Source organism: Vanacampus margaritifer, chromosome 1 (genome assembly GCF_051991255.1).
Source record: "Vanacampus margaritifer isolate UIUO_Vmar chromosome 1, RoL_Vmar_1.0, whole genome shotgun sequence".
Lineage (NCBI taxonomy): Eukaryota > Metazoa > Chordata > Actinopteri > Syngnathiformes > Syngnathidae > Vanacampus > Vanacampus margaritifer.
In genome coordinates this window covers 16,603,031-16,630,198 of record NC_135432.1, presented here as the reverse complement: position 1 = coordinate 16,630,198, position 27,168 = coordinate 16,603,031, and the positions used below count along the sequence as shown (strand labels likewise).

Sequence of the window (27,168 nt, the reverse complement as noted above, 5' to 3'; positions counted from 1 at the left end):
TAATCACTTGCATAATTTAAAATGAAAAAAATAATAATATAGTGATTAATCTGCGTTAATACATGATTCATGCGATAATGTTTTGTGATGAATCAAGTAGTTAACGCTTTAACTTTGACAGCACTACTTTTAACTGTATTGATTTCACTTTATAGATGCTATCATACATGAAGGCGTTACCTGCTGAGCCCACTTGATTTAAGTTGCTAACCAAAATCATTGACGCATGAATTTGGTCTTTCCGACTGATGAAGGGAGGAGACTTATGAAATGTTGTAAATATGTTTCCTGAACACCGTTCTTTGCTGATTGGCTGCTATACAATAAAGCATGTGGCGGCCATTTTGTCTAAGTCATAAACGTCCAAATATGGGCCCTTGCCATGTAAAAAAAAAAATAAATACACTGCTATTGCGTGATACCCGACACAAATACATAAACAGTCCCAGCAACCACTGTCACGTCAGGATGAAACCATGGGAGCATCTGAAGTAGAAGAGGAAGTCAGAGCTGACTAACGCTAACCAATCAGAAGCTAGAATACTTTGGGTAAATGGCCGGCAACAGCAGATTTTACTATTCTATTTGGCTACGTATGCAATAAATGACTAATGTTCTTATGTGTACTACATAGTTCGGGAATATACATATGTATATTCCCGCTAATTTAATTCGGGATTTTTTCCCTCTGTGTGTCGGCCTTTTTATCGCCTGCAGTAGCCAACACTTCAAAGTGTGACTGCTTATTTTGATGTGGTTGGTCTCTGCTAGCGCAATAACCATCTCCTTATTTGGAAGCCCGACAGAAAAGCATTGGCGCTGCATATATTTCTTTCCCGCCCAGGTTTCTGTTTCTCCCCCCTCAGAAATGTGCCGCGGTCTCGCAGATTCCACGCGTCACGTTGCAAACATGCTAGTTTTCCCCCACACTATTCTGCTACTTTAGAATGTCACTATTTGACTGCTTTTACTCACATTATTGAATTTGGGCATAGCCATAATACCATCGTGTTTGCCTGACCTTTGCCATCTAGCACAATCCTGTTAGACATTTCGTCGCTTCCTGCTGCTTTGCTGTGGAGTGCCAAAAATGTCACTTTCTTTTTCATACATTAATGAATAATTCCATCGGTTACAGCGATTGTATCATATTGTGCTTGTTATTCAATATTTGGTTAAAAACGTTTTCCCTTTTTGAATAGCTGCTTGTGATATGGGATGAGCGAAGTCTGCGCCCTCAGGCTTCAACGTCTTGCGCGGACGGGCATGTGTGGGCTATCGGCTATACAGTCATATGTTCAGGCCAGTATTTATTTATTTTTTTGGTAACATTCGGCGGGCGTGTTGGCATTCAGCGCGCATCACTACAGAAATGCCTCGGTGCTGTTTGCAGGGCATCAAACAGTGGCACAATCAACACCGGTTCTTTTGTGTGGTGATTGCAAATGACACACAACCTACACGTGTTTCTTTTTCGTCCAAATGCAGTTTTAATGTGTCCCTTTTGTTCTCCTGGTAAATATATCGTTCAGCGTGATATTTTTGTTTATTTACACATTGTGGTTTTCCCCGGCCATGAGATTTGTCCAGCTGGTGTTGCCGTATGTTCCACGTGACGATGATACTCAGTTCCAGCCCGCTTTGGCGTCGACACGCACGCTTACGCGCTTTGTTGTATGATCCTTCTTGATTTCGGAATGAATGGACTTAAACATCGACACTGTGCGTGCGGCGCTACTTTAGAGAAGTCTAAAATAATTACTACATTTCGTGTCTGCTTACATTCGTATCAGACAGTGCTCGTCGACATCTCTCGGCCTGGTTTAGCTTAGCTTAGCTTGCTAGCCACCACAAAAAAGGAGACGCGTTTTGTTAGCGACTAATTGGCTCAGCAGACCCCAAGTGTGAGCAAAGAGTGTCGCCGATATCGTGAATATGTGTGCTGCAACGAACGTGACGTGCGAAAAGGAGCTTTGTGGAGCACAGGAGGAGAACGAGCGACAACGTCAGCTGCTGGACGCTGTGCGCAAGCAGCCTCGTGTTGTGTTGAACAGAGCAGGTTTGTCGCTTGCTTAATCAATAGTTTTCAACAATATGTATTTATTTATTTTGAGAGGAATCTTCATCCGGCCACTGTGTTACCTTGCGCTTACAGTTTTTGTCTGTCGCTTTGGTACATTACTCAGATCGTAATTGAATTTCTCAGAACTGCTTTTTCCATTTTCACATCGCTGTGTCACTTGTACACAGCACTAAGCAATTGCTTTTATTTTTATTTTTTTAACAAGCTGAGGCAAATCTGTTGTTACTACAGATGTACATACATACACATCTATACACGCGTACGTTTTCCCTGCTTTGTTATTATTGCGCTCACGTGGCCCATGTGATAATCTTAAATATAAAATACATAACCCCACAATAAAGTGAATTTACAAAACCTTGTGTCTCTTGTGTCCCGCAGACGTCTGTGAAATATATCTTTGTTCTGAGCGGCAGGAGTCAGACTTCCCTGGCGTGAAAGAGGAGGACAACCTGGAGCCTCTCCAGGTTAAAGAAGAGGAGCAGCCACACCCTCCCAACATAAATAAAGAGGAGCAGCTGCCGCTATACATTAAAGAGGAGGAGGAGTTCACAGAGTTACCCAGGACTGATGTCCATTTGAAGACTAAAGATGAATGTCTATATGAAAACAACAAAGGGGCGGAGACTTCAAGCAACAGCTCAAGACAACTGATAACAACAGAAGATGATGAGGACCACCCTGGAGGATCACAAGCAGACAGCCGGTTAGCTCTAATGTCAGATGCTGAAGACGCGTCACACTCTTCTCACACTGAAGACGAGCAGTCTGACGGTGACGTGACATGTAACACTGGCAGCAAACGTTGGGAATGTTCTCTATGTAAAAAATCTTTTGGCAGCAACTTTCCTTTGAGAAGACATATGATTAGCCACACTGGTGAAAAACCTTTTCCCTGCTCAGTTTGTGGCCGACGTTTCTCTTACAAAACAAGCTTAAAAGTGCACACAAGAACCCACACTGGAGAGAAGCCTTTTGCTTGCTCGGTTTGTGGTCAAAAGTTTGCTAGTGAGGGAAACTTAAGCCAACACACAAGAACCCACACTGGAGAGATGCCTTTTGCCTGCTCGGTTTGTGGTCAATGTTTTAATCGCAAAGAACTCTTAAAAGTGCACACAAGAACCCACACTGGAGAGAAGCCTTTTGCTTGCTCAGTTTGTGGTCAAAAGTTTGCTCAAAAGGGAGACTTAAGCCAACACACAAGAACCCACACTGGAGAGAAGCCTTTTGCTTGCTCGGTTTGTGGTCAATGTTTTACTCAAAAAGCACACTTAAAAATGCACACAAGAACCCACACTGGAGAGAAGCCTTTTGCTTGCTCAGTTTGTGGTCAAAGGTTTGCTAGTAAGGGAAACTTAAGCAAACACACAAGAACCCACACTGGAGAGAAGCCTTTTGCTTGCTCAGTTTGTGGTCAAAAGTTCGCTAGTAAGGGAAACTTAAGCCAACACACAAGAACGCACACTGGAGAGAAGCCTTTTGCTTGCTCGGTTTGTGGTCAACGTTTTACTGATAGAGGAAACTTAAAAATACACACAAGAACCCACACTGGAGAGAAGCCTTTTGCTTGCTCGGTTTGTGGTCAATGTTTTTCTCAAAAAATAAACTTAAAAGGGCACACAAGAACCCACACTGGAGAGAAGCCTTTTGCTTGTTCAGTTTGTGGTCAAAAGTTTGCTTACAAGGGACACTTAAGCCAACACACAAGAACCCACACTGGAGAGAAGCCTTTTGCCTGCCCGGTTTGTGGTCAAAGTTTTTCTGACAGGCGACAATTAAAAAGGCACACAATAACCCACACTGGAGAGAAGCCTTTTGCCTGCTCAGTTTGTGGTAAAAAGTTTGCCTGCAAGGATAACTTAAGCCAACACACAAGAACCCACACTGGAGAGAAGCCTTTCGCCTGCTCAGTTTGTGGTCACAAGTTTGCTAGTAAGGGAAACTTAAGCCAACACACAAGAACCCACACTGGAGAGAAGCCTTTTGTCTGCTCCGTTTGTGGTCAATGTTTTACTGGAAGAAATAACTTAAAAATACACACAAGAACCCACACTGGAGAGAAGCCTTTTGTCTGCTCCGTTTGTGGTCAATGTTTTACTGGAAGAAGTAACTTAAAAATACACACAAGAACCCACACTGGAGAGAAGCCTTTTGCTTGCTCAGTTTGTGGTCAAAAGTTTGCTAGTAAAGGAAACTTAAGCCAACACACAAGGACACACACCGCAGAAAAGCCTTTTGCTTGCTCGGTTTGTGGTCAAAGTTTTTCTCGAAAAAGTGACTTAAAAATGCACACAAGAATCCACACTGGAGAGAAGCCTTTTGCTTGCTCAGTTTGTGGTCAAAAGTTTGCTAGTAAAGGAAACTTAAACCAACACACAAGAACCCACACCGGAGAGAAGCCTTTTGCTTGCTCGGTTTGTGGTCAAACTTTCTCTGACAGGCGAAAATTAAAAAGGCACACAATAACCCACACTGGAGAGAAGCCTTTTCCCTGCTCAGTTTGTGGTAAAAAGTTTGCCTGCAAGGGCAACTTAAGCCAACACACAAGAACCCACACTGGAGAGAAGCCTTTTGCTTGCTCGGTTTGTGGTCAAAGTTTCTCTGACAGGCGAAAATTAAAAAGGCACACAATAACCCACACTGGAGAGAATCCTTTTGCCTGCTCCGTTTGTAGTCAAATATATTCAAGTAATGCCAACGCTAAGAGGCACAGGTGTGCTGGTGAGAATAGCTGTGATTAATGAGGCCTGATATGAACTCATTTATGGATTGACTTTTAAAATGGTGCAGAAATGCTGTCTACCGCTGAATGAACGAAGGATCTGTGTACTTGTATTTGTCTTGACTTAACCCTGTTATATGCGTATATTTCTTCTTCATGTGCCAGGTCTGCTACAGACATCAGTGATCATGGCCCTCCATGCCTCTCTGTCATGCGTTTTCCTAATAAACTCGCTAATGGGGTTCTTCTTCCGTGTTGCAAAGTTATTTAAGTTGTCTGTATATTTTGCAGCCTTCTGTTTTTTTACTCCACATATCTTGCCATGATATTCTTTGCAGAAATATACCTATAGTAGGCTGCAATTACTTTGTATAAGGGCAAACAATTCTTTAAATGATTCACACAGCAAACAATATTTCTTCACGGCAGCCACTAAACTCTGACAGAGCCAGTCTAGATGCCGGCCACTTCGAAATTGCACTTTGCCTGATAAAACCTTTTAAAAAATAGATACAAGTTATAATTTGCTAAAAATAGTAAATAAGTAAAAGGCCAATTAAATACATCTAGTCAGGGGGCTCAACAGTGACACAGAGCTCCTGATTGGGCACTCCTACCGCTGTACAAGTACTACACGTGTTTCTTATTCGTCCAAATGCAGATTTAATATGTCTATTTTGTTCTCCTGGTAAATTTGTCGTTCAGCGTGATATTAAATTTTGGTTTTCCCCGGACATAGGGTTTGTCCAACTGGAGTTGCCGTAGGTTTCACGCTTCCAGGCCGCTTTTGCGTAGACACACACGCTGTCGCGCTTCACTATATTATTCTTCTTCATTTCGGGCTCTCTTACAAAACAAGCTTAAAAGTGCACACAAGAACCCACACTGGAGAGAAGCCTTTTGCTTGTTCATTTTGTGGTCAATGTTTTACTCAACAAGGACACTTAACTCTTTGACTGCCAAAAACGTTAAATAACGTTTAGTAAAATCCTACGGAGGAGCGCCAAAGACGTTCACCAAGTTTTTTGTTTTTTTTTGGAAACGGGTGGAGGAAAGCCTTGGCCAGCTGTGCTGAAAGTATCAAGCAGATCTAGTTAGTATAATGCCTATTTTTGGCCCCTAGATGGCAGCGATGACTCTCTTTTGACAAGATTGGGTACGCGTCAGTAGAAGACGTGAGGCGGAGCTAGAGTGTTGAGGGGACAATGGCTGAGGAAGCCATAATGGCGACCGGTTGCAAGCAGCTCACGCTTGAAGCCTTTTGCTTGCTCGGTTTGTGGTCAATGTTTTACTCAAAAAACACACTTAAAAATGCACACAGTAACCCAAACTGGAGAAAAGCCTTTTACCTGCTCAGTTTGTGGCCGACGTTTCTCTTACAAAACAAACTTAAAAAGGTACACAAGAACCCACATTGGAGAGAAGCCTTTTGCTTGCTCGGTTTGTGGTCAATGTTTTACTGAAAGAAGAAACTTAAAAATACACACAAGAACCCACACTGGAGAGAAGCCTTTTGCCTGCTCCGTTTGTGGTCAATGTTTTAATCGCAAAGAACTCTTAAAAATGCACACAAGAACCCACACTGGAGAGAAGCCTTTTGCTTGCTCTGTTTGTGATAAATGTTTTTCTCAAAAACCACACTTAAAAATTCACACAAGAACCCACACTGGAGAGAAGCCTTTTGCTTGCTCAGTTTGTGGTCAAAAGTTTGCTCGTAAGGGAAACTTAAGCCAACACACAAGGACACACACTGGAGAGAAGCCTTTTGCTTGCTCTGTTTGTGATCAATGTTTTTCTCAAAAACCACACTTAAAAATTCACACAAGAACCCACACTGGAGAGAAGCCTTTTGCTTGCTCGGTTTGTGGTCAATGTTTTTATCGCAAAGAACTCTTAAAAATGCACACAAGAACCCACACTGGAGAGAAGCCTTTTGCCTGCTCAGTTTGTGGTCAAGTTTGCTCGCAAGGGGTACTTAAGCCAACACACAAGGACACACACCGCAGAGAAGCCTTTTGCTTGCTCGGTTTGTGGTCAAAGTTTCTCTGACAGGCGAAAATTAAAAAGGCACACAATAACCCACACTCATTCATCAATCAGAAGTTAAAAGTAGCAAAAAGTGCAACAGATTTTTTTCACACCAGGTCAACTGAGGGATTAGCTGAGGGAGATAGACAACACGGGGGGAAAAATGTCCTCAACCTTGTCAATGGTAATTTACAAATATCATTATTTGTATGATTATAATTAACATCATCCTCATCATGTAAACAAAAACAAAGATGTCAGATTTACAGTACTAACAAATGTATTTGAGCTGGACTTAGCAGCTACACGAATAGTGGAATGTGTGAATGAATAGAACTCAGTGAATATTGTAACTTTACTATTAACTCATTCACTGCCATTGACGGCTATAGATGTCAAAAATTCATTTCAACTATTTTTTGTTTTCTACTTTTGGTAACAGGATATGAAAACCTAGAACATTTTTTACTGTACATTTAGAACAGTTATAAAAAAATTGTGATTAATTGTGAGTTAACTAGTGAAGTCATGTGATTAATTACAATAAACAAATTTAATTGCCTGATGCCCCTAATAAAAAAAGAAGAAAAGATTATTAAAAATTAGGGGTGTCAGACGATTAATTTTTAAAAATTGTAATTAATCACATAACTTCAATAGTTATGTGTACTGTATGTTATGTGTATGTGTTCAATAGTTTCCTGACAAAAAAAAAAAATATATATATATAAACAAAGTCTACTTAGAAAATTGGTTTATTTACAAATGTACAGATTATACTTAAGGTAGGATCAGTATAATAATCATTTAAAAGACAGTTCAGTCATTTATTTTTGAAGAATAAAGTTATTGGCTGTTATCCCACTTTAATCCTGTGGGTGGCAGCAATGTGCATTACAGTGGTTGATAATACAATTAAAAAAAAAAACTAAGAAACAATGCCACGTGAAAATTAGTTAACCCACGGAAACCCATGTATAATTGTACCAAAACCAACCAGCACACGCTCATGCGCCTCTTTTTCTAATCAGTTAATTACTTGCATTATTTAAAATGAAAATAATAATAACATAGTGATTAATCTGCGTTAATACATGATTCATGCGATAATGTTTTGTGATGAATTAAATCTTGCCCCCAGCCACGCGCCCAAGGTTGGCTGCTTCGCCATGGTCACCTGGGGAGGGGGGTCATAGCAGAGCAAGATCTTGATGCTTGAAGCACATCATTTCGCCAGTTGTTTGTGAAAAATGTAAAACACAGTACTGGATCGAATGAAGACATATACAGCAGTAATTGAATAAACTAGAATGAGAAATAAATGTAATAAATATATATTTTTTCACATATAGCAGCTTCACATTCGCCTGAGCTCTCATTATAGCCTTTATCAACACATTCTCACTCACTTTTTTAGGGCCTGTGAGAAGAAAGAGAAAATGCAAGCACAAAACTCGCTACAAGCTAACCATGTGAACAGACGGAAGTCGGACGCTGTGAAGTTTGCTGCCGCCATCTAGTGGCCATCTAGTCACTAAGCGTTTGGAACTCTGCAACCGCTCGTCACTCTGAAGTTGGGGCACTTGTAAATCAAGGTACCTGCTTTTATGTTATTCACCTTACTAGATAGCAAAACGACTTATTTTATTTGGTAATTAGAAAATAGGTTAGCTCAACGATAGGTTCATTCACACACAAAAAAAAGATTCTGTGTCACCTTTTCTTCACATCCATAGTTCTATTTATTTGATACGATATAGATTTCAAAGAGACATAATAGAGATTTATTTTAATTTTATTTTTTTTGTACATAAATGTTGCAAACTGTTAATTAACTGTAGAGCCTGCCCAACCATTGTGACATTAAGCGACCAATCAAATATCTTGCTATTGCCTACAAAATGTGTCTGAAAGCAAACTGTTGTGAATTTTTAAAAAAGGTGAGAAGGTGTACTCACTTTTGTTGTGTACACACACAAAGAAAGCAAGCATCATCAATTTAAGGCAACACATGAAGTACCTTGAAGTGAGACTGGAAGGGTCTTATGGCCAGCAGCTCCCTCTCCATTCTTTCCTTCATCCCAGGATACTGCACGCTTCCTCCCGTCAGGAACACGTTGCTCACCAGCGCCTACTGCTGCTCGGGAGTGTACCTGAACATCAATAGGAAAAAAAGCTAACAATGTTTTAATCATTTACCAATAAAATTAATCCCCAAACCTGCTAAATAATGTGTATGTATGACATTATTTGTATTATTTAATTTCAATTGCGACCGACTAAAACCGTCACACTTTTTGGCACTAGGAGCTAGATGCAATGCAGCCTGTTCACTGGTGCACAGAGATTGGCGTGGGAGGAGTCTCGTGCCAAGAAGAAAGAGGATAGATGGATAGCATAGATTTGAGACTTTATTGCTCCCGTGAAGAATGCACAGTATTGCATCATTACCTGGCCAGCACATACTGAAGTGTCTCCATCATCCCCATCTGGTCTTCTCCAGTCAGCGAGGGCTGGAAGAGGATCTCCGGACAACGCAGACGCTCCGTGCCCACAAACAGTTGGTGGTATTCCGCCATGTTGAAGGACGGCTGGAGAAAGGTCATTCTTTAGTACATAAAATGAATCAGCTGATTATTGACCTTCAAACAACGGCCAGAACAATCGGCCAATTACTTTCCCCTTAAAATATTATCAAACAAATCCGTAGTTTCAAACGCTGTGAAAGTACTGAAGGATTAAATCATTTTTTGTAATCTTTTGCGTGTTCAAATAAATCAAAGATGAGATTCTTGTGAAGAGGGTCCTTGCAAGGTTGATTTATTACAGAGATCTCTGGTCACACAATTGCATACAACCTAAGCAGTGTCATCCAAGAATGTGTGTCCTCTTTTGCCCACACAGCCTTTTTATTCAAAACATCAGGAAACGCCTCTGTCATCCCGTGAGGTACAGAATGAGTTTGCATTTTGCCAGTAAACTAGATCGTCCTTGAACTTTCACATTTCGACAAAACAGAATCTCAGTATGCCAGATTGCACTTTCTTCACATTTCGACAAAACAGAATCTCAGTATGCCACATTTAACTTTCTCAAACAGGACAAAGAAAGGGAATTTAGACAAAACAAGATAACAGATGGGTTAAAGTCGAGTTATATTGAGTTTAACATTATTACACCTGCTCTACACATCTATAACTAAATCCAAAATGATTAAAATATAAAATAAATAATTAAAAATGTTAACAATGTTAACATTCCTCCAATTGGGCTCGAAAGAGCCCAAAAACTAAACATTTAAACATTTTTACAAAAATAATCCAGCGGGATCTTCATCGTCGCAAATGGCTGGCGCAACATTAAAATAAGAGCAAATGAAAACATTATTTTAGCAGGAGAGGAGGTCAGTCATATGTCAAAAACAATGTGATTCATTAAAAGATTTTTCAGTGAAATAAGCATATCATATATGAACACGATGTGTTGTGGTTATGTTCAAGAAAAAACGTCGCAATGCAGCAGCAGATGTGTTCCTGTGAAACCATGTGTTCAGTTCAGGGCGTTTGTCAGTTCTGTTTTTGTTGAAAGGGGCGTTGTCAGCTTCTTTCAGAACCCTGGTCAATTGCCAGAGATCCAAGGATAGCTCACCGGGGTTATCTTCCCAAGGTGTGACTCATTTGTGGAATGATGAATGGGAAAAAGGGCATGTGACTCAATCTCCATTGAGTGATTTCCTCCGCGGGCAGCTCGTCAGGTGGACACTGGAAGCAGGCATGGTTTTCCAGTTGAATCGTCAGGTGGTTCCTGCTGGTGGGAGCGCATGAGCAGAAGGCGGACCCGGCGGGTCTGATAGGCAAGATGTGGAACGATGTGTTCCCAGTGAACTGGATCAGATTGACCTCTCCATCACCTCATCTGGGTGCAGGACATTTTCATTTAGTCACTTATAAACATACATATTCACAATTCCTTCTTTTTGGAAGAGCATCTTGGTAGTTTTTGTTAGTTTGGAGTTAGTAAATGTTAGTGAAGTTCTGTAGGTCCGTCCTGGGGAAAAATTCTGTTTGTTGTGACATTCAATCAGAATCCAGCCTTTGGCTGAGTTTAATGACCTAAGCACATTCATTAATGCAACAATGAAAATCTTATAGCCAATTCAAATCTGATGAGGCCAATTTTGTCTACAGCTTATAATGGGTTCCATTGTCTGATCAAATTTTCCTAGGAAACCCATATGATGGTATATAATGATTAATGAAATGTTTTACCATAATATTTACTGTTATAGATATGGCATGAATGTGCTTCCAGCCATAAAATAAATGCAACTATCACCAGCAAGTAAAAATCATAAAATAACATCTGACCCCAGAGCTGTCACGTCCGGCCGGAACGTGAGCACCCTGGGGAGAGATCCTTCAATTGTTTCGGAAATAGAACATATTCACCTTATTTTCGCCGTCTTTGCCAAAACTTACTCTCCTCCATGGTCAAAGTCCGATCACCTTCAATTGTCCTCCTGTGAATTCATTCATTCTCACGGACTATATAATTATCACATTGAGACTAACTTATAGTTCTATATTTATTTCAGAGGCTTAAATTTCAAAAGAGAAATGGGCAAAATATTAGAAGACCAAATTCAACAAGCATCAAATAACGGAAAATATAGTAATTAAGATTAAAATAAATTTTATCCTACCCTTATTCACATAAGCCGTTTTCAATTTCCGAAACCATACGAAATTTACCAGTATTTTCTTTTCTACTATAAAAATAGAAATATTGTAGCTAGGCCCATTAATTTTACAAAGAACCCCCGTTTTCAGCCAACCATCAAATATTACTAAGATATCAAGTCACCCTTCATTTGTAATTAATATTGCGGCACTCAAACGGAGTGGGGTATTAATTTTAAAAGTTACTAAAGCCACTTTTGACAGGCCCACATCAGTTGGGTCAATAGACCACAGTGCAGTAGTTTAGTTTAGTTTTTTAGTTGTAACATGTCACCATCAAGCTTGCTGTTCAGATGTCTCCCTTTGTTGATGTCGGTCCAAAAGCTGATTGTTCTAAAACAGACATGGAAGCAAACAAATCAGATTTAATCAAATAGGCATCAAGAGTTTTAGAATAAAATAAATCTGTGTGTATAGAGTGGTGCTAATCAGTTGCTGCTGGGCAGGCCAGGACAAATGGACCCAAATGTTTTGCCGTGTGCTGCGAACAGACCACCCACACGCAACTCTCAGGCGTTGTCAGCAACTGTACGGAATGCTTTACTGTATATGTCATCACCTACACCTGTCAAAAATAGAGTGCAGTGTACACAGTCAGATACCGCATCATATGGTCTGAGATCACGAACTCAAGGAGACATTCTGGGTGGGGGCGGAGTCACCAGCGCAGTGGAGCAGTTTTTATGAGAAGATCCCTTCCCATAAGATTCACGGGACAGTTCGGGGCGTACACGAATGCATGTAAGAAAGTCTGTGCGAAGCACTGCGTGTGTTTTGGAGATGTCAGATTCAAAGTAGTTTGCTCTCCTTTAAATCCAACCAGCGAAATGCCATCAGTGGTGAGGGAAATTCCAGGTGGCAATGTCATAATGGTAGAGTGACGAGCTCCAGTATCTACCATAAATGATAAGGCAGTTCCGCCTACCGTAATGTCGATCATTGGTTCTTGGAGACCTTTGCATTTGAGTTCAGGGTCCAGTCATTGTGGAAACTGTCCACCAGGTGGCGCCAGGAACTGCTGCTGTCCAGCAGGCGGCGGCAGGAACTGCTGCTGTCCAGCAGGTGGTGGCAGGAACTGCTGATTAGGGAGAGGCAGATATTGTTGTTGTTGTGATGACAGCGTACGTGAGCCACGCCCCCTCTGCTGGTAGTAGGCACGCCCATTTTGTTGGTAGTAGCCGCGCCCTCTTTGTTGTCGGCGGCCTCTGCTCCAGATGCCACGTGAGTGCTGTCGGCATTGATTTGCCCAGTGGCCGGCTTGACCACATTTGAAGCAATGATTTCGATCAACAAAAGGAAGTGACTGAAACATAACACAATCTCCCACAACATTAGGTGATGAAATATCAGTGGAGGGCGGAACAACAAGGTCCTCCTCTTTGTTGTCATGTGCCTCTGCCCACGAGCGCTGTCGGCAGGTATTGGCCCAGTGTCCAGAACGGCCACAGTTGAAACAGTGATCTCGATCAATGAACGGCACTGATTGAAACATAATAAAATCTGCCCCAACATTATTAGGTGATGACATATCAGTAGAAAGCCGGAAGAACAAAATCCTCCTTTGTTTTTTAATTATTTTTAAAAAATATTTAAAAAAAATAATAATAATAATGATAAAAAAAATTCTGAAAGTTTGTAATTAAATAATTGCTAATTATTATTCAGTATTGTTATGTTTTACAGTATTTAATTTGATAAATTTTGTATACCTTCGTAAATAATATTTAAGATGAGATAGGACAGCTTGCTCTAAAAACTTGCGAATATAGTACAGAGTCAAATGGCAAGTGTCCAGTTTTCAATGAATATTCCACAAGAGCACGGTCACTGAAGGCCGCAGCCTCCTTTCAGCTTTTGGTGAAACATCAAGTCAGATATGACAATTTCCGGGATTGGGAGCAATCCATAACAAGTAGTGTTTCTGTACTTTCGTATTTGTCGACCTCAGATTATTTTTCATTACATATCACCTCAAATTATGTTTAAAATGTGACAACTCCCAGTTGGCGCCCTCATGGGAAGTTCTGTCCAGTCTCAGGGACTTGCACGCAAAATGGGCAACTTCAAATTCTGAAATGGGACTCAGAGACAGAACAAAGGTTAAATCATTTTCACACTTACGAATGAGTCATCCTAGATGCAGGAAAAAAAAAAAAAATTCTATTTACAAGGATGGGGGAAAGGCTTTTTTTAAAAAAAAAATGTCACAGACTAAGGGAGGAAGTCTCCTCCACTTTCAAAATATGCACCCTTTTTTTCATTGAAACCTACTCTTTCCACTTTCTGCAAACGCCATTCATATACAGTACATCCTATCTTATCTGTTCTCCTCCATTTTCATAAATAAGCAGAGCTCCTGCTATCTACCAACTTCACCCTTTTTTCATTGAAACCTGCTCTATTACCACTTTCTGCAAAACTCAGTCCTCCTTTCACTTAACTTCTGTTCCTCTCCATTTACATCATTGAGGAGAAAAACCACAAAAACTGCCCTTCTACTTCAACACATTACGCAATCCACCTTTTCCATTGTCAGGGTCACACAAACATTCACAATTCCCTGCACATAAAAAAATCAAATGCCCCCTTTAACACACAAGTAACACATAACTACACCCAGTAAAAGCACACATATCAGATAAGGCAGCTTCCTCTAAATATCTTCAATTTAATAGCTGTTCGACAATACATTAGAAGCTTCATTAGTCATATCACGTTGTCGTTGTCCAATCAATTTATCCCGTTCAGCTTTTACTAAACGGTTTTATTACGTAAATTCGTCGTCTACAGCTGTTTTTATTTTCAAAGCGAGAAAAAATAGAACGCTATTTACCTAGTTGTTATCACAGCTATCCGAGCGATCTTTACAGAACCACCCAAAGTCAACATTTCAGCATTAATCATCATTTAATACACTTTTCTTACAGTTACGTCCGGCTTTTTCCTCTATTTAAAGAAAATACATATATCTCTAACACTTTTGTAACCAGCGATCGGCGTTTACGTACACATACAACTTAAACTGCCGTCATCAAAGACATGAAGCAAACCACAGATCTTATCGGAGCGAACCAACCTTTTCCACAATAAATCTACATCCAGTCGTTCAATAATAAATACATTTTACGTCATTGTTTGACGGCCAACGGCCGATTACAAACCCCGGAAGCGCTTTCAACTCGTTCAACGGAAGTACTATCAGGTCAAACTATTCGGTGTCGCGGTCAAAAGCGCCCCCGTAACTTATATTAAACATTAACCTGCTTAGTTATTCTTATATTAAAGTTATATAAATATGTATTAAGTCAGTGACGTCTCACTTGTAGTACCACAATTAAATTAGTCGACAATATAGCTCATTACGCCCCCCGTAAAAAAAAATAATAATAAATGACGTCAGACAATTGTACATCAGACAAACATGAAATATCGTTTTCGCGACCCAAAAAAAAATACAAAATGCAAAATACGTTTATTTCCATTCAACAGTGTAACAATTTGACAAAACAATTTCGCAAACTATTTACAAATGTGTGCAACTGTGGTACTACTTACAATTATGTGGATGTTTCAAATACAGTTTTTCCTTTTGTAACGCTCTCCTGCGTCCAAGGAGACGCCAGGACTCGCACAACAGTTTACTTTCACTTTCACATTGGTCCGTTTTGCGTGCAAACGTTACACTTTCTTGACGGCCTTTTTTTCCGGGGAATAAAGAGCAAGTAGCAGACTGTACACACTTCCTCCGATGAATATGCATTGGACTCGGGGCACTCTCCGTCGTCCGATCGAACGTCCGCCTGTGCGTGCTCGGTTGCGCTCCGCGTTACGACACCGTCATAGCCGCCGCGTCAGCGGTTCCAATTTCGCCGTCAAGCTCTGATTCACCTTCATCATCATCGTCATCAATGTACTCTTTTAGCGTTGGTCGATGCCTTTCGTCTTGTAAGTGTAGAGCTGCTTGCAAACGCTCGCCATTGCCCGTTCCCTCCTCCATCTAGCTCCATCTAACGTCTTCTACTGCCGCGTCAATGCTTTCCAACCACGGAGTCACCATCATCTTCATCATCGATAATGATCATCGTCATCAACAATGTGCTCTTTTAGCGATGCTTTTGGTCTTTGAAAAAAACGGCTCTGGCGTTAGCTCCTCGCGACCGGCCGCCATTTTTCCTTTGTTTTCCATTCTGATCTCCTGCTCAATGCTCTAGCTCCGCCTCTACTGACGCCCACCCGATCTTGTCAAAAGAGAGTCATCGCTGCCCTCTAGGGGCCAAAAATAGTCATTAGGCTCACGAGACCTGCTTAAAACTTTCAGGAGAGCTCCGCAAGCCTTCCCAGCACCCGTTTCAAAAAAAAAATTAAAAAAAATGGGAGGACGTCTTTTAACGTCTTTGGCGCTCCTCCGTAGGTTTTTGCAGAACGTCATTTAATGAGAATAGTTTTGATCTGTTATATTGTAGTATCATAAGTGAGACGTCACTGACTTTATAAATATTATAAACGACTAAATTACTATATATAATGGACGACATTTTTGACCGAGACTCAGGGTGGTTTGATTTGCATAAACTTCCGGTACATACTGAGAGCCTCTCGCTAAGCGAACAAGTCACAGCCGCAACGCTCGTCATGGCTGAAGCGCTCCCACTACGGCGACGGCGTAAGATGAAAAATCTTTTAAATGAATGGGTACGCACTAATTGTGTCATGTTTTGGTTCTGTCATGTTTTGGTTTTGGTTCTGTCATGTTCAGTTTCTGCTTTCCTTGTGTGTTTTTCTTGTCTTGTTGATTGTGACCCTGCCCTTCCTTGTGTTGTCCAATCAGTGCCCTCAGCCACTTGTGTCTGGTCCAGGTGTGTCTTGTTGCGTTATTAGTGTTGGTGTATTTAGTCTGCTGTCTCTCCTCTGTCTGTGTTGGTGCATTGTGGTATGTATGTTTGTCCTCATGTCATGCTGCCTGTTTTCTGTTCCCTCCCAAGTTCTAGTTCAAGTTCATGTTTTGTTGCTGTCTGTTTTTTGTTCCCTCTTTTGTTCAAGTTCAAGTTCATGCTTTGTTTTATGTTTTTGAACTTTGGAAACCTTTTTGTTAATAGAAATTAAATCCCTTTTTTTTTGGACTACACCCCTGCCTCCTTGCTCTGCCTTCACGCATCTGGGTCCTAAAGCCCCCCGTTTTGACAGAATGCACCAACCAGAGAAGGACCCAGCGGGAGTGCTGAAAACCATGATGGGGAATCAGGAGGCGCGCCTGTCGCGCCAGGAGGAGCTCCAGCACATCATGGCCGCCCAAATGGACCTGCTGTCCTCTTTGGTTAAGGGAGTTGGGCGTCGTTGGGCTTCAGATGGTGGCGCTCGGAGTCGCCAGCCGCAACTCCCCGAGCCACGTCTGCCTCCGCAGCCCCAGGTCCCCGTGTCGGCTCCGCCGCAGCCCCAGGTCCCCGTATCGGCTCAGCCGCAGCCTCAAGTACCTGTCCTACCACGCCTGCCGCCGCTGCCTCAAGTCCTCTGCCAGGTCTGCCGCCACAGCTTCAAGCCTCTCTGCCAGGACTGCCGCCGCATCCTCATGTCCCTTTCCCTGCCAGGTCTACCGTCGCAGCCTCAAGTCCCTATCGTGCCACGTCAGCCACGTCCGCCCCAAGTCCCTATCGTGCCACGTCTGCCACCGCTGTTCCCAGTTCCCGAACCACGTCTGCCGCTGTTCTCAGTCCCCGAACCACGTCTGCCGCCACAGCCTCAAGTCCTCTGCCAGGTCTGCCGCCACAGCTTCAAGCCTCTCTGCCAGGACTGCCGCCGCAGCCTCATGTCCCTTTCCCTGCCAGGACTGCCGCCGCAGCCTCAAGACCCTATCCTGCCAGGTCTACCGTCGCAGCCTCAAGTCCCTATCGTGCCACGTCTGCCACCGCTGTTCCCAGTTCCCGAACCACGTCTGCCGCCACAGCCTCAGATCCCTGAGCCACGTCTGCCGCCGCAGTCCCAGGTTCCCGTGCCGGCTCCGCGGCAGCTCCCGGACTCCGTGCCGGCTCCGCGGCAGCTCCCGGACTCCGTGCCGGCTCCGCGGCAGCTCCCGGACTCCGTGCCGGCTCCGCGGCAGCTCCCGGACTCCGTGCCGGCTCCGCGGCAGCTCCCGGACTCCGTGCCGGCTCCGCGGCAGCTCCCGGACTCCGTGCCGGCTCCGCGGCAGCTCCCGGACTCCGTGCCGGCTCCGCGGCAGCTCCCGGACTCCGTGCCGGCTCCGCGGCAGCTCCCGGACTCCTCGAACCACGTCAGCCGAAGTCCAAAGTCCCCGAGCCACGTCGGCCGTCGGGGCCTCAGGTCTCCGAGCCACGTCGGCCGTCGGGGCCTCAGGTCTCCGAGCCACGTCGGCCGTCGGGGCCTCAGGTCTCCGAGCCACGTCGGCCGTCGGGGCCTCAGGTCTCCGAGCCACGTCGGCCGTCGGGGCCTCAGGTCTCCGAGCCACGTCGGCCGTCGGGGCCTCAGGTCTCCGAGCCACGTCGGCCGTCGGGGCCTCAGGTCTCCGAGCCACGTCGGCCGTCGGGGCCTCAGGTCTCCGCGCCTCGTCGGCAGCCTCAAGTCTTCGCGCCTCGTCGGCAGCCTCAAGTCTTCGCGCCTCGTCGGCAGCCTCAAGTCTTCGCGCCTCGTCGGCAGCCTCAAGTCTTCGCGCCTCGTCGGCAGCCTCAAGTCTTCGCGCCTCGTCGGCAGCCTCAAGTCTTCGCGCCTCGTCGGCAGCCTCAAGTCTTCGCGCCTCGTCGGCCGCCTCCACGGCCGCCTCCACGGCCGCCTCCGCGGCCGCCTCCGCGGCCGCCTCCGCGGCCGCCTCCGCGGCCGCCTCCGCGGCCGCCTCCGCGGCCGCCTCCGCGGCCGCCTCCGCGGCCGCCTCCGCGGCCGCCTCCGCGGCCGCCTCCGCGGCCGCCTCCGCGGCCGCCTCGGCGGCAGCCTCAGGGCCCCGGGCGTCCTCGCCTCGTCTGGCGCCCGGGACGTCCCCCGGACTAGACTGGAGGGATGTGTCAGGTTCCCGCCTCCGTGACCCCCCTCCGCCCACCCTGTTTTTGAAATTATTAAAGGGACGTCTGGAAGCCGTCCCTCAACGGAGGGGTTCTGTCATGTTTTGGTTTTGGTTCTGTCATGTTCAGTTTCTGCTTTCCTTGTGTGTTTTCCTTGTCTTGTTGATTGTGACCCTGCCCTTCCTTGTGTTGTCCAATCAGTGCCCTCAGCCACTTGTGTCTGGTCCAGGTGTGTCTTGTTGTGTATTTAGTCTGCTGTCTCTCCTCTGTCTGTGTTGGTGCATTGTGGTATGTATGTTTGTCCTCATGTCATGCTGCCTGTTTTCTGTTCCCTCCCAAGTTCTAGTTCAAGTTCATGTTTTGTTGCTGTCTGTTTTTTGTTCCCTCTTTTGTTCAAGTTCATGCTTTGTTTTATGTTTTTGAACTTTGGAAACCTTTTTGTTAATAGAAATTAAATCCCTTTTTTTTTTTTTTTGGACTACACCCCTGCCTCCTTGCTCTGCCTTCACGCATCTGGGTCCTAAAGCCCCCCGTTTTGACAAATTGTGATAAAGGTTGGTTCCCACTGTTAAAATCCGAGACATGTCTGATTGCATTAATGAAGTCTGTAGAACTTGCTTGTGTAAAACAGCGCCAGACACTGATTAACTCAGTGAAAAAAAACATCTATATTTTCTTCGAATGGAAGAAAAGTGAGACGACAATGTAAGGTCGTGGACCAAATGTTGGTTAACGCTAGAATGCTTGCTTTGGGCAGCTCTGTGAAAGTTGCTCGTAAAGCTGTGTTGAGCGAGTCCGCTAGCCACGGCTCGGCTAACGGCAACGTGTTTGATGACCGCATGGCGAATGCTAGGCTAAAATCTCCGCCGGCTTATGCTGAAGCTAGTGCGAGTGATGGATTTGGCCCTAAGAACCCGTTTACTGAATCACCGTATAGTACGGCTTTTCAAATGCTGCAGGATTTGCAAGCGCCTGTTTTGACAGTAAATGGTGGTAATCTCGATGTAAATTGGGATTCGAGGAAATTTGACGAGACGCTAACTAGCGACTCCGTTGTGAAGGCGGCTAGTGCATTAGCTGCTGGCGTAAATGCTTCTGTCAAGCGCCTGGAATTGCATTTGGATAAATTGTTAGAAATGAGACATGACCCGGAAGATAGATTAAATAAGGCAAAAGTTTTCGGATTGGAATTGGCTCGGCATGCGGAGATTCCACAGTCTATTCGTTCTAGATGGTGTACTAATCTGGAGTATGTGTGACTTGTGTGATTTGGAGGGAATGTTTTTTGTTATAAAACACTAGGGTCAATTGTGTGATTATAATGGGGATTTTTCTAGTTGGTATGTGTGTGCGTATGTGCCGCAAAAGTTTGAAAAGTTGAGAGAATTGTTGAGTAATTGAATGAGACCTAGATAAGGAAAGTGAGGGCTATCCGGGTGGTTTGGGAGTTAACTGAATCTGTAATTGTGAATAAGAAATGTGTGGGTAGATATTTCATTTGTTTTTCTTTAATACTTTTAACTGTATGTTTGGGGTTGTTTTTGAGTAGAAAAGACTGGTGTGATAATGGCGTTTGTTTTTCGTATAGTAATGTAGGAAAAAATAGGTTTTGAATGTGATTCCCCCCCCCCCCTTTTTTTCTGCTCCTTCCCTGTGTCTTAAATGGGACGAGGGGGGATTTGTGTGGAAAATAGGAGTCAGAGGGCAATGTGTCCTGTAATGGGAGTTTTTCTCTTTTCTAGGTAAGAGAAGAATGTGGAAGGATATAGAGGTCTAGGTGTTAACTACAGGCCACTCTCCATATTATTTTTAAAATCAGGTCTGTGTTTTTTATAGTTGAATGAGTAATAAAACCAAATTTTAATATAGTTGAATGGGTAATAAAACCAAATTTTAATTGAAAAAAGACTTTTTATTTTTGATTTTTTTCCCCCTACATCTCTCATGACTCATTCGTAGGTGTGAAAATGATTTAACCTTTGTCCTTATCTGAGTCCCATTCTAGAAGTCTGAGAAGTCCTGGAATTTGAGACTTCCCTCCATGTGGAAGCATAATTTAAGGTAACATGTAATGAAGAAGAAGTCTATGGTAGACATATGCGTAAATATAGTAATATTACTTGCTATAGTGTAGTGAACACATTTAGATGAAACTACAAAATACATATTTTTTGAGAAAATTATTATTTTTTAATTATAACAAGCATATAAATCTCTTGCTATGATCTCATCTCCCTCTATCTGTTCCGAGTGTATAAGTGTTTCAGGCAGGTTCAATCTTTGACGAGAGGTGTTGTTCTTGGGTGTCTCCAACGTGCTGGAATAACCTGGCTGTTGGGAATATGGCTACTGCTCTGCTTGGTGCACAGAGTGAACGGCGAACTGAACAATGGTCACTTTCGGGGGGGAAGTGATCACACGGACTGCGAAAAGGATGGTATACTGTAAATCCGCTCGCCCTGTGACTGTTCAATGACTCTTATGATTTATCTGAGCAAAATGTCTATCAACTCTTTGAGCAGACATCTCAAACTCTCATCACAGCCACCCTGATGAAACTGTCAGGGGTCTCCAGTGACAGCTAAGGCCTGCTTTGAACTTTGATCTACAAGGACAGGAAGGAATATGAACTTCAGTTGTTGACTCAAAGTTCTCGAGTCATCTGAGATCGGCTCCTTGAGTCATATTTTGGTCTGTTTGAGTACGGTTTGCACTCTGTACTGTGTCGGAAAAGGAGATGTGATCTATAGCAACGCAGTTTCGGAAATTGAGAACAGTTTATGTGAATTAGGGTAGTATAAAATTTATTTTAATCTTTAATACTATATTTTCCGTAGTTTGATGCTTGTTGAATTTGGTCTTCTAATTTTTTGCCCATTTTCCTTTTAAATTTTAGCTTCTAGATTGGACTCATAGATTTGGAACACCTACGGCGAAAATTTTTAATTTTTGATTTAGGTTGCAGTACTGTGATTTTTAATTGGGTCATGATCTGCAAAGTTGCCTGCTGTGTTTTAACAAGCCCCGCTACTCTGTAGAAGAGGTGAGGATAATTAGCATTTTAAGATTACTTTTTGGTTTATTTGAAGTAGGTATTCTGATCTTTTATCTTACTTTACAGTTAGTTTTTTTTTTTTTTTTTTTTCCTCCCTCTGTGTTGCCTGGACAGGATTCAAATTTGTGCCTCAAGGGCTTTTGTTTTTATGAATTGTTGTTGCAAGCTAATCAGGACCTGCTCCTGTAGTCTTGGTGTTGACCAAATTGCCCCAATTTGTTTTTTCTTATCAACAGGACACAAGGTGTCTGTTTTGTTTGTTTTTTCCTCTTTGAAGCAGCAATTTGTAAGCGGCTGCAGTGCTCACATTCAGGTCTGAAATTATCAAAATTGATCTTTATCAGATGAGGAAGTCAGTTACTGGTCTGTCTGTGTGTGTCACAAAGAAATTATGCACACAAACAAGTCATGTTGAATTAAATAAATGTAGGACTATAAGTTAGTCTGAATGTGATACTTCTAAAGAATGTGAGTGAATGAACACAGGTGGAGAATTGAGGTGATCGGATTTTGACCATGGGAGGAAAAGTAAGTGCTGGCAAAGACAACTCATGGTGAAAATAAGGTAAGTATATTCAATTTCAGAAACAATTGAAAAGTATAATTTCTAGAGCCCATGGAATTTGCCATTTAGGTGTGGAAGGAACATTGGGACACCTGGTGGACATTATTTTATGAGACAAGTTGTAAAAATGAACTGCAGGACTGCAGTGTTTATTAAAGGTATAAATATATATATAAATCTCTTCTCAGACTGTTTATGGCCCGGCCGGACATGAGCAGTTTTGGGTTAAGATGATGTTGTTTTTAAATGATTTACACTGCTATAATAAAAAACAGCGTAAAAATACAGAAATTTGATGTATGATAAAGAGCGCATTTATGCTAAATCTACAACAGTAAATATCATGGTAAAATATTTGATTAATCATTATCTACTATCACATGGGTTCCCCAGGAAAATTCGGTCGGACAATGGCAGTCATTTTTAAGAATAAGCATTTACAAGAAGTTGAAAAAGCATTGGGGCTGAAACATACATTTGGCTCTGTTTATCATCCTCAATCACAGGGACAAGTTGAACGAATGAATAGAACTATTAAAGAAAAATTGGCGAAAGCACTAGCTTCATCAAAATTGATCTGGTTGCAGGCTCTGCCTGTCGCATTGCTGAATGTGCGCATGTCGTTAAATTCAGCTAAAGGCTGGACTCCTTTTGAGGGTCATAAAAACAGGCCGTTTCCCGCCCCCAATGTTCTGCTGGGGGAGTCACACGTTGAGAGGCCCCCAGTAATTAAATAGATAGTGTCTACATTCTCTAAGCTAACAGATAACCAAACAGAAGTTCCTTCAAAAATAAATGATTGTGAATATGTGTGGTTGAAAGTAACTAAACGTAAATGGTCTTGTCCTCATTGGTTAGGTCCATTTAAGGTCAAGGAGCGTACATCCTGTGCGGTGCGCTTGTATCGAAAAGGAGCTACTTGGTATCATCTCTCATCTACCAGGCCGGCTGGTTCTGGTTCTAGTTCTGGTTCAACGCTGCCACCAAGGGCAACCATCTGATGATCTACGCCCACACCAGTTGGAACAATCTAACGGACCCCACCACACCCGTTTCCAGTGTCTACCTGACAAGCAGTCCGAGGGGGGAAGCTGCACGCGGAGGAGGTCCTGAGAGGAGATTCATTGGAGTGCCTTTTCCATGGGCAAAGATTGGCACAGTTGATTTGCCTGGCAAAGCTGATCAAGTGTCAATCTGCTGTTTGAAAGGGGGAAATCACTCAATGGTGATTTGAGTCACATGCCCCTTTTCATCAATTCACAAGGATAGAGTCACACTGGGAATGAAGTCCCGTGACCTTTCCTGCGATCTCTGGCAGTGAGCCAAGGTTCGGAAAAAGGCTGACAACGCCTCTAAAAAAAAAAAAAAAAAATCAACCAACAACTGACAAACATCCTTCTCCTTCGACAAAAGAACTTCTTCTCAAGATGACTTCGAAGAAGAACTCTGCTACTAATTGCTGCATTGTGACGATTTTTCTCTTGTTAATTGTTGTGCCATTTTGGTTTTTCATGAAACCCCTTGACATGAGTTCGAATACAACACACCGTGATAAAAGAAATGTTATTTCTACCCAAATCCCATGGATAATGACCTGGGTGTATAATAACTCAATTGTCCTGACCGTTGCTCCTAACACAAACACATCTGTCAAACTCCCCATTAAATCTTTGAAGGGATTTAGTAATGGGGGGCCGACGAAGGGGGGCCTTTGGCTCAAGTACTGGTGGTATTTGACAGGTAGTGTTTTACGACTAGACTGGAGCACCTTCATTACCACCCAAAGTGGCCGATACTGGCCGTCAGGTTCCAGCGGGGAGGCAGTTTTCTTTAGCAAGAGAGTAACATTGAGTAGAATGGGAAATCAATTTGAACTTTTGTTCTTCCTGAAGGTAATATCCGGCCACCTAATGTAACCATAAATAACACCTTTTGTTCTTTAATGGCTTTTCAGAATCGTATAGCCCTTGATATGTTACTTGCAGAGAGAGGAGGGGTTTGTTCAATGTTTGGAGAACAATGTTGTACTTTTATTCCTAATAATACTGCACCGGATGGAAGTTTAACCAATGCCATTGAGGGACTCCGAACAATTAATAAAAAAATGAAAGAGCTGTCCGGTATCGATACGTCAATTTGGGATAACTGGATGGATGCTTTTGGAAGATATAAAAATTTGGTTTCATCAATTTTAACTCTTTCACTGCCAGACATTTTCAGAAACGGGTTGTCCCCACTGCCAGCCGATTTAAGCATTTTGAGTGAGGTCCAAGGTCCACAGAAAATGTTGTGTTTGGACTATGGAAACACACATACTACCAAATGAAAGATTTGACTCTCAGCTTTCATCAGAAAAAAAAGTTTGTTTCTACCTTATTCCGTTCTTCAGTAATCAACAATAGAAAATGGTTACTTTCACCGAAATTCTCTGTTTTGAAACAAAAAACGGAGAAAAACAGCTTTTTGTGAAACGATGTTATTTCATGCACTCTAGTGAATTGTACACTTCTTTTTGTCCATGAATGATGCCACAAACACCTAAATAGTGCTTTACTTATGTAAAACGCTTTCACCAACAATGAAAAAGTGTTTTTTGATTGCAAAATACGATTATTTCCATTCAACAGTGTAACAATTTGACAAAACAATTTCGCAAACTATTTACAAATGTGTGCAACTGTGGTACTACTTACAATTATGTGGATGTTTCAAATACAGTTTTTCCTTTGTAACGCTCTCCTGCGTGCAAGGAGACGCCAGAACTCGCACAACAGTTTACTTTCACTTTCGCATTGGTCCGTTTTGCGTGCAAACGTTACACTTTCTTGACGGCCTTTTTTTCCGGGGAATAAAAAGCAAGTAGCAGACTGTACACACTTCCTCCGATGAATATGCATTGGACTCGGGGCACTCTCCGTCGTCCGATCGAACGTCCGCCTGTGCGTGCTCTGTTGCGCTCCGCGTTACGACGCCGTCATAGCCACCGCGTCAGCGGTTCCAATTTCGCCGTCAAGCTCAGATTCACCTTCATCATCATCGATGATGATCATCGTCGTCATCAATGTACTATTTTAGCGTTGGTCGATGCCTTTCGTCTTGTAAGTGTAGAGCTGCTTGCAAACGCTCGCCATTGCCCGTTCCCTCCTCCATCTAGCTCCATCTAACGTCTTCTACTGCCGCGTCAATGCTTCCCAACCACGGAGTCACCACCCTCATCTTCATCATCGATGATGATCATCGTCGTCAACAATGTGCTCTTTCAGTGATGCTTTTGGTCTTTGAAAAAAAAACGGCTCGAGCGTGAGCTTCTCGCGACCGGCCGCCATTTTTCCTTTGTCTTCCATTCTCATCTCCTGCTCGACGCTCTAGCTCCGCCTCTACTGACGCCCACCTGATCTTGTCAAAAGAGAGTCATCGCAGCCCTCTAGGGGCCAAAAATAGTCATTAGGCACAACAGACCGGCTGGAAACTTTCACCACAGCTCCGGAAGCCTTGCCCGCACCCGTTTCAAATAAAAATAAAAAATAAAAATTGGATGACGTCTTTAGACGTCATTGGCAGTGCTCCGTAGGTTTTTACTTGACGTCTATAAACGTCAATGGCAGTGAAAGAGTTAATTTCCGTATCCGACAACTTGCGGTTGTTGCTGTATTCCTTGTTTGAGATCGTTGTGCACGCGGCTTATTGCCACAGCCATTGAAAAGCAAGATGTACAAAACAAGTCGTCTTATATGATGGTAGAATCTGTAACTTCTAAAGCTATGACCGCGGTGGCGACATCAGATGAAGATCCGTCTGGAATTTTTCTCTAGACTATTTCTAAGGGGTTTAATGTCTTATTTTGAACAAATATATTTGTTCATTGAGGGACTGAAGACATTTAACATTTTCATTTTATATTTTTACTGTTTATGAATTTACTTATAAACATATATTGGAATATAACTGTGTATTGTAATGAATATAACTGTGATGATGTTGTTGTGAAGTATATTGGAACTTTTTCACTCCCTGCTAGCTGGTGAGATAGGAATGTGATGGGAGTCAAGTTCTCATGTAGATAACACTGTGGGTTTGAGGGAGTCTAGGTCTCATGGCATTTCCTGTCTAATCATATATTTCCGGCTTGGACGGGGAGTTGGAGTAAAACATGTCGGTGTATCACTTGTCTGCCTAGTATAATTACTAACCCTTTGTCCAGCCTCAGAGGAGGAGTATGCTTTTTTCATCTATAAAGCGACTGTGTGTTTTCATATGGATACACTCGAGGCTTAACATCACCTTCGAATGTAAGCATTTTCTCTTGTGTCTTTTAGGAGCTCCTAAAATAAATTCTTTGCAAAGAAGGCTTCTTCATCAGATCTCATTTTTCAATTATTTTTGAACACGCAAAGATTACATTTAATATAGTCAACTAATACCTTCACCTCTTAAAATAATATATACTGCTTTAAAACGATCACGAAGCAGTCTCTCGGCTCCTTCGCAGCGAAATGTTGTTTCCAACTCTACATCTATTTAACAATGGCCTCAGAAATGCAAGGACTTACACTCTCTAAGATTCCTTCAGAACGAGACTGCCATGTGTTTTCCGTAATTTAATAAAACGCCTGCTTCAACCAGTTTGCCACAATCCGTCTTAATTGTGCACAATCCATCGTAACGTTACGTACCAAACTCTGGTAATATTTCCTCAGCTGCGCATGCGTCAATCTGTTGTACTGCAGCTGAACAAATGTATTCAAGGATCTCCCGATTCCTTAACAGCGGCGTAAATCCGCTGCGTCAATCTGTACCCCTTAATATCAAATTTATACAAGAATCTCCCGATTTCTTAACAGCGGCGTCAATCCGCTGCGTCAACTGATAGATATTATAACATTTTTAATACTTCATTTTATTTTATTAACCATTGTTACACATTATTAACATTTTAATTCTTTATATTAACCTTGTCGAAATGTTTTGTGTC

The 27,168-nt window shown here is 42.7% G+C and overlaps 3 protein-coding genes and 1 pseudogene across 3 annotated transcripts in view; 3 read left to right on the top strand and 1 right to left on the bottom strand.

Moving 5' to 3' along the window:
- Positions 1 to 377: 377 nt before the first annotated feature.
- LOC144061877 (uncharacterized) lies at positions 378 to 23,309 on the top strand. Its single transcript, XM_077582773.1, has 4 exons — positions 378 to 549; positions 8,251 to 8,428; positions 16,757 to 17,249; positions 23,256 to 23,309. Exons 3-4 carry the CDS (start codon positions 16,758 to 16,760, stop codon positions 23,307 to 23,309), a joined length of 546 nt encoding a protein of 181 aa, XP_077438899.1. The 5' UTR covers positions 378 to 549; positions 8,251 to 8,428; position 16,757.
- On the top strand, positions 1,318 to 5,053 carry LOC144058863 (uncharacterized). Its single transcript, XM_077577464.1, has 2 exons — positions 1,318 to 2,059; positions 2,465 to 5,053. Exons 1-2 carry the CDS (start codon positions 1,936 to 1,938, stop codon positions 4,822 to 4,824), a joined length of 2,484 nt encoding a protein of 827 aa, XP_077433590.1. The 5' UTR covers positions 1,318 to 1,935; the 3' UTR covers positions 4,825 to 5,053.
- On the top strand, positions 6,065 to 7,280 carry LOC144058906 (uncharacterized; annotated as a pseudogene).
- LOC144058920 (actin-related protein 5-like) overlaps positions 7,927 to 27,168 on the bottom strand; it is a 32,068-nt gene continuing 12,826 nt past the window's right edge. The window contains exons 2-5 of the mRNA XM_077577582.1: positions 10,482 to 10,748; positions 9,285 to 9,424; positions 8,854 to 8,986; positions 7,927 to 8,010 (exon numbers count right to left, since the gene is read on the bottom strand). Of these exons, the coding sequence (XP_077433708.1) occupies positions 8,965 to 8,986; positions 9,285 to 9,424; positions 10,482 to 10,556 (237 nt within the window). The 5' untranslated portion in view covers positions 10,557 to 10,748 and the 3' untranslated portion in view covers positions 7,927 to 8,010; positions 8,854 to 8,964. The remainder of the gene's footprint in view (positions 8,011 to 8,853; positions 8,987 to 9,284; positions 9,425 to 10,481; positions 10,749 to 27,168) is intronic.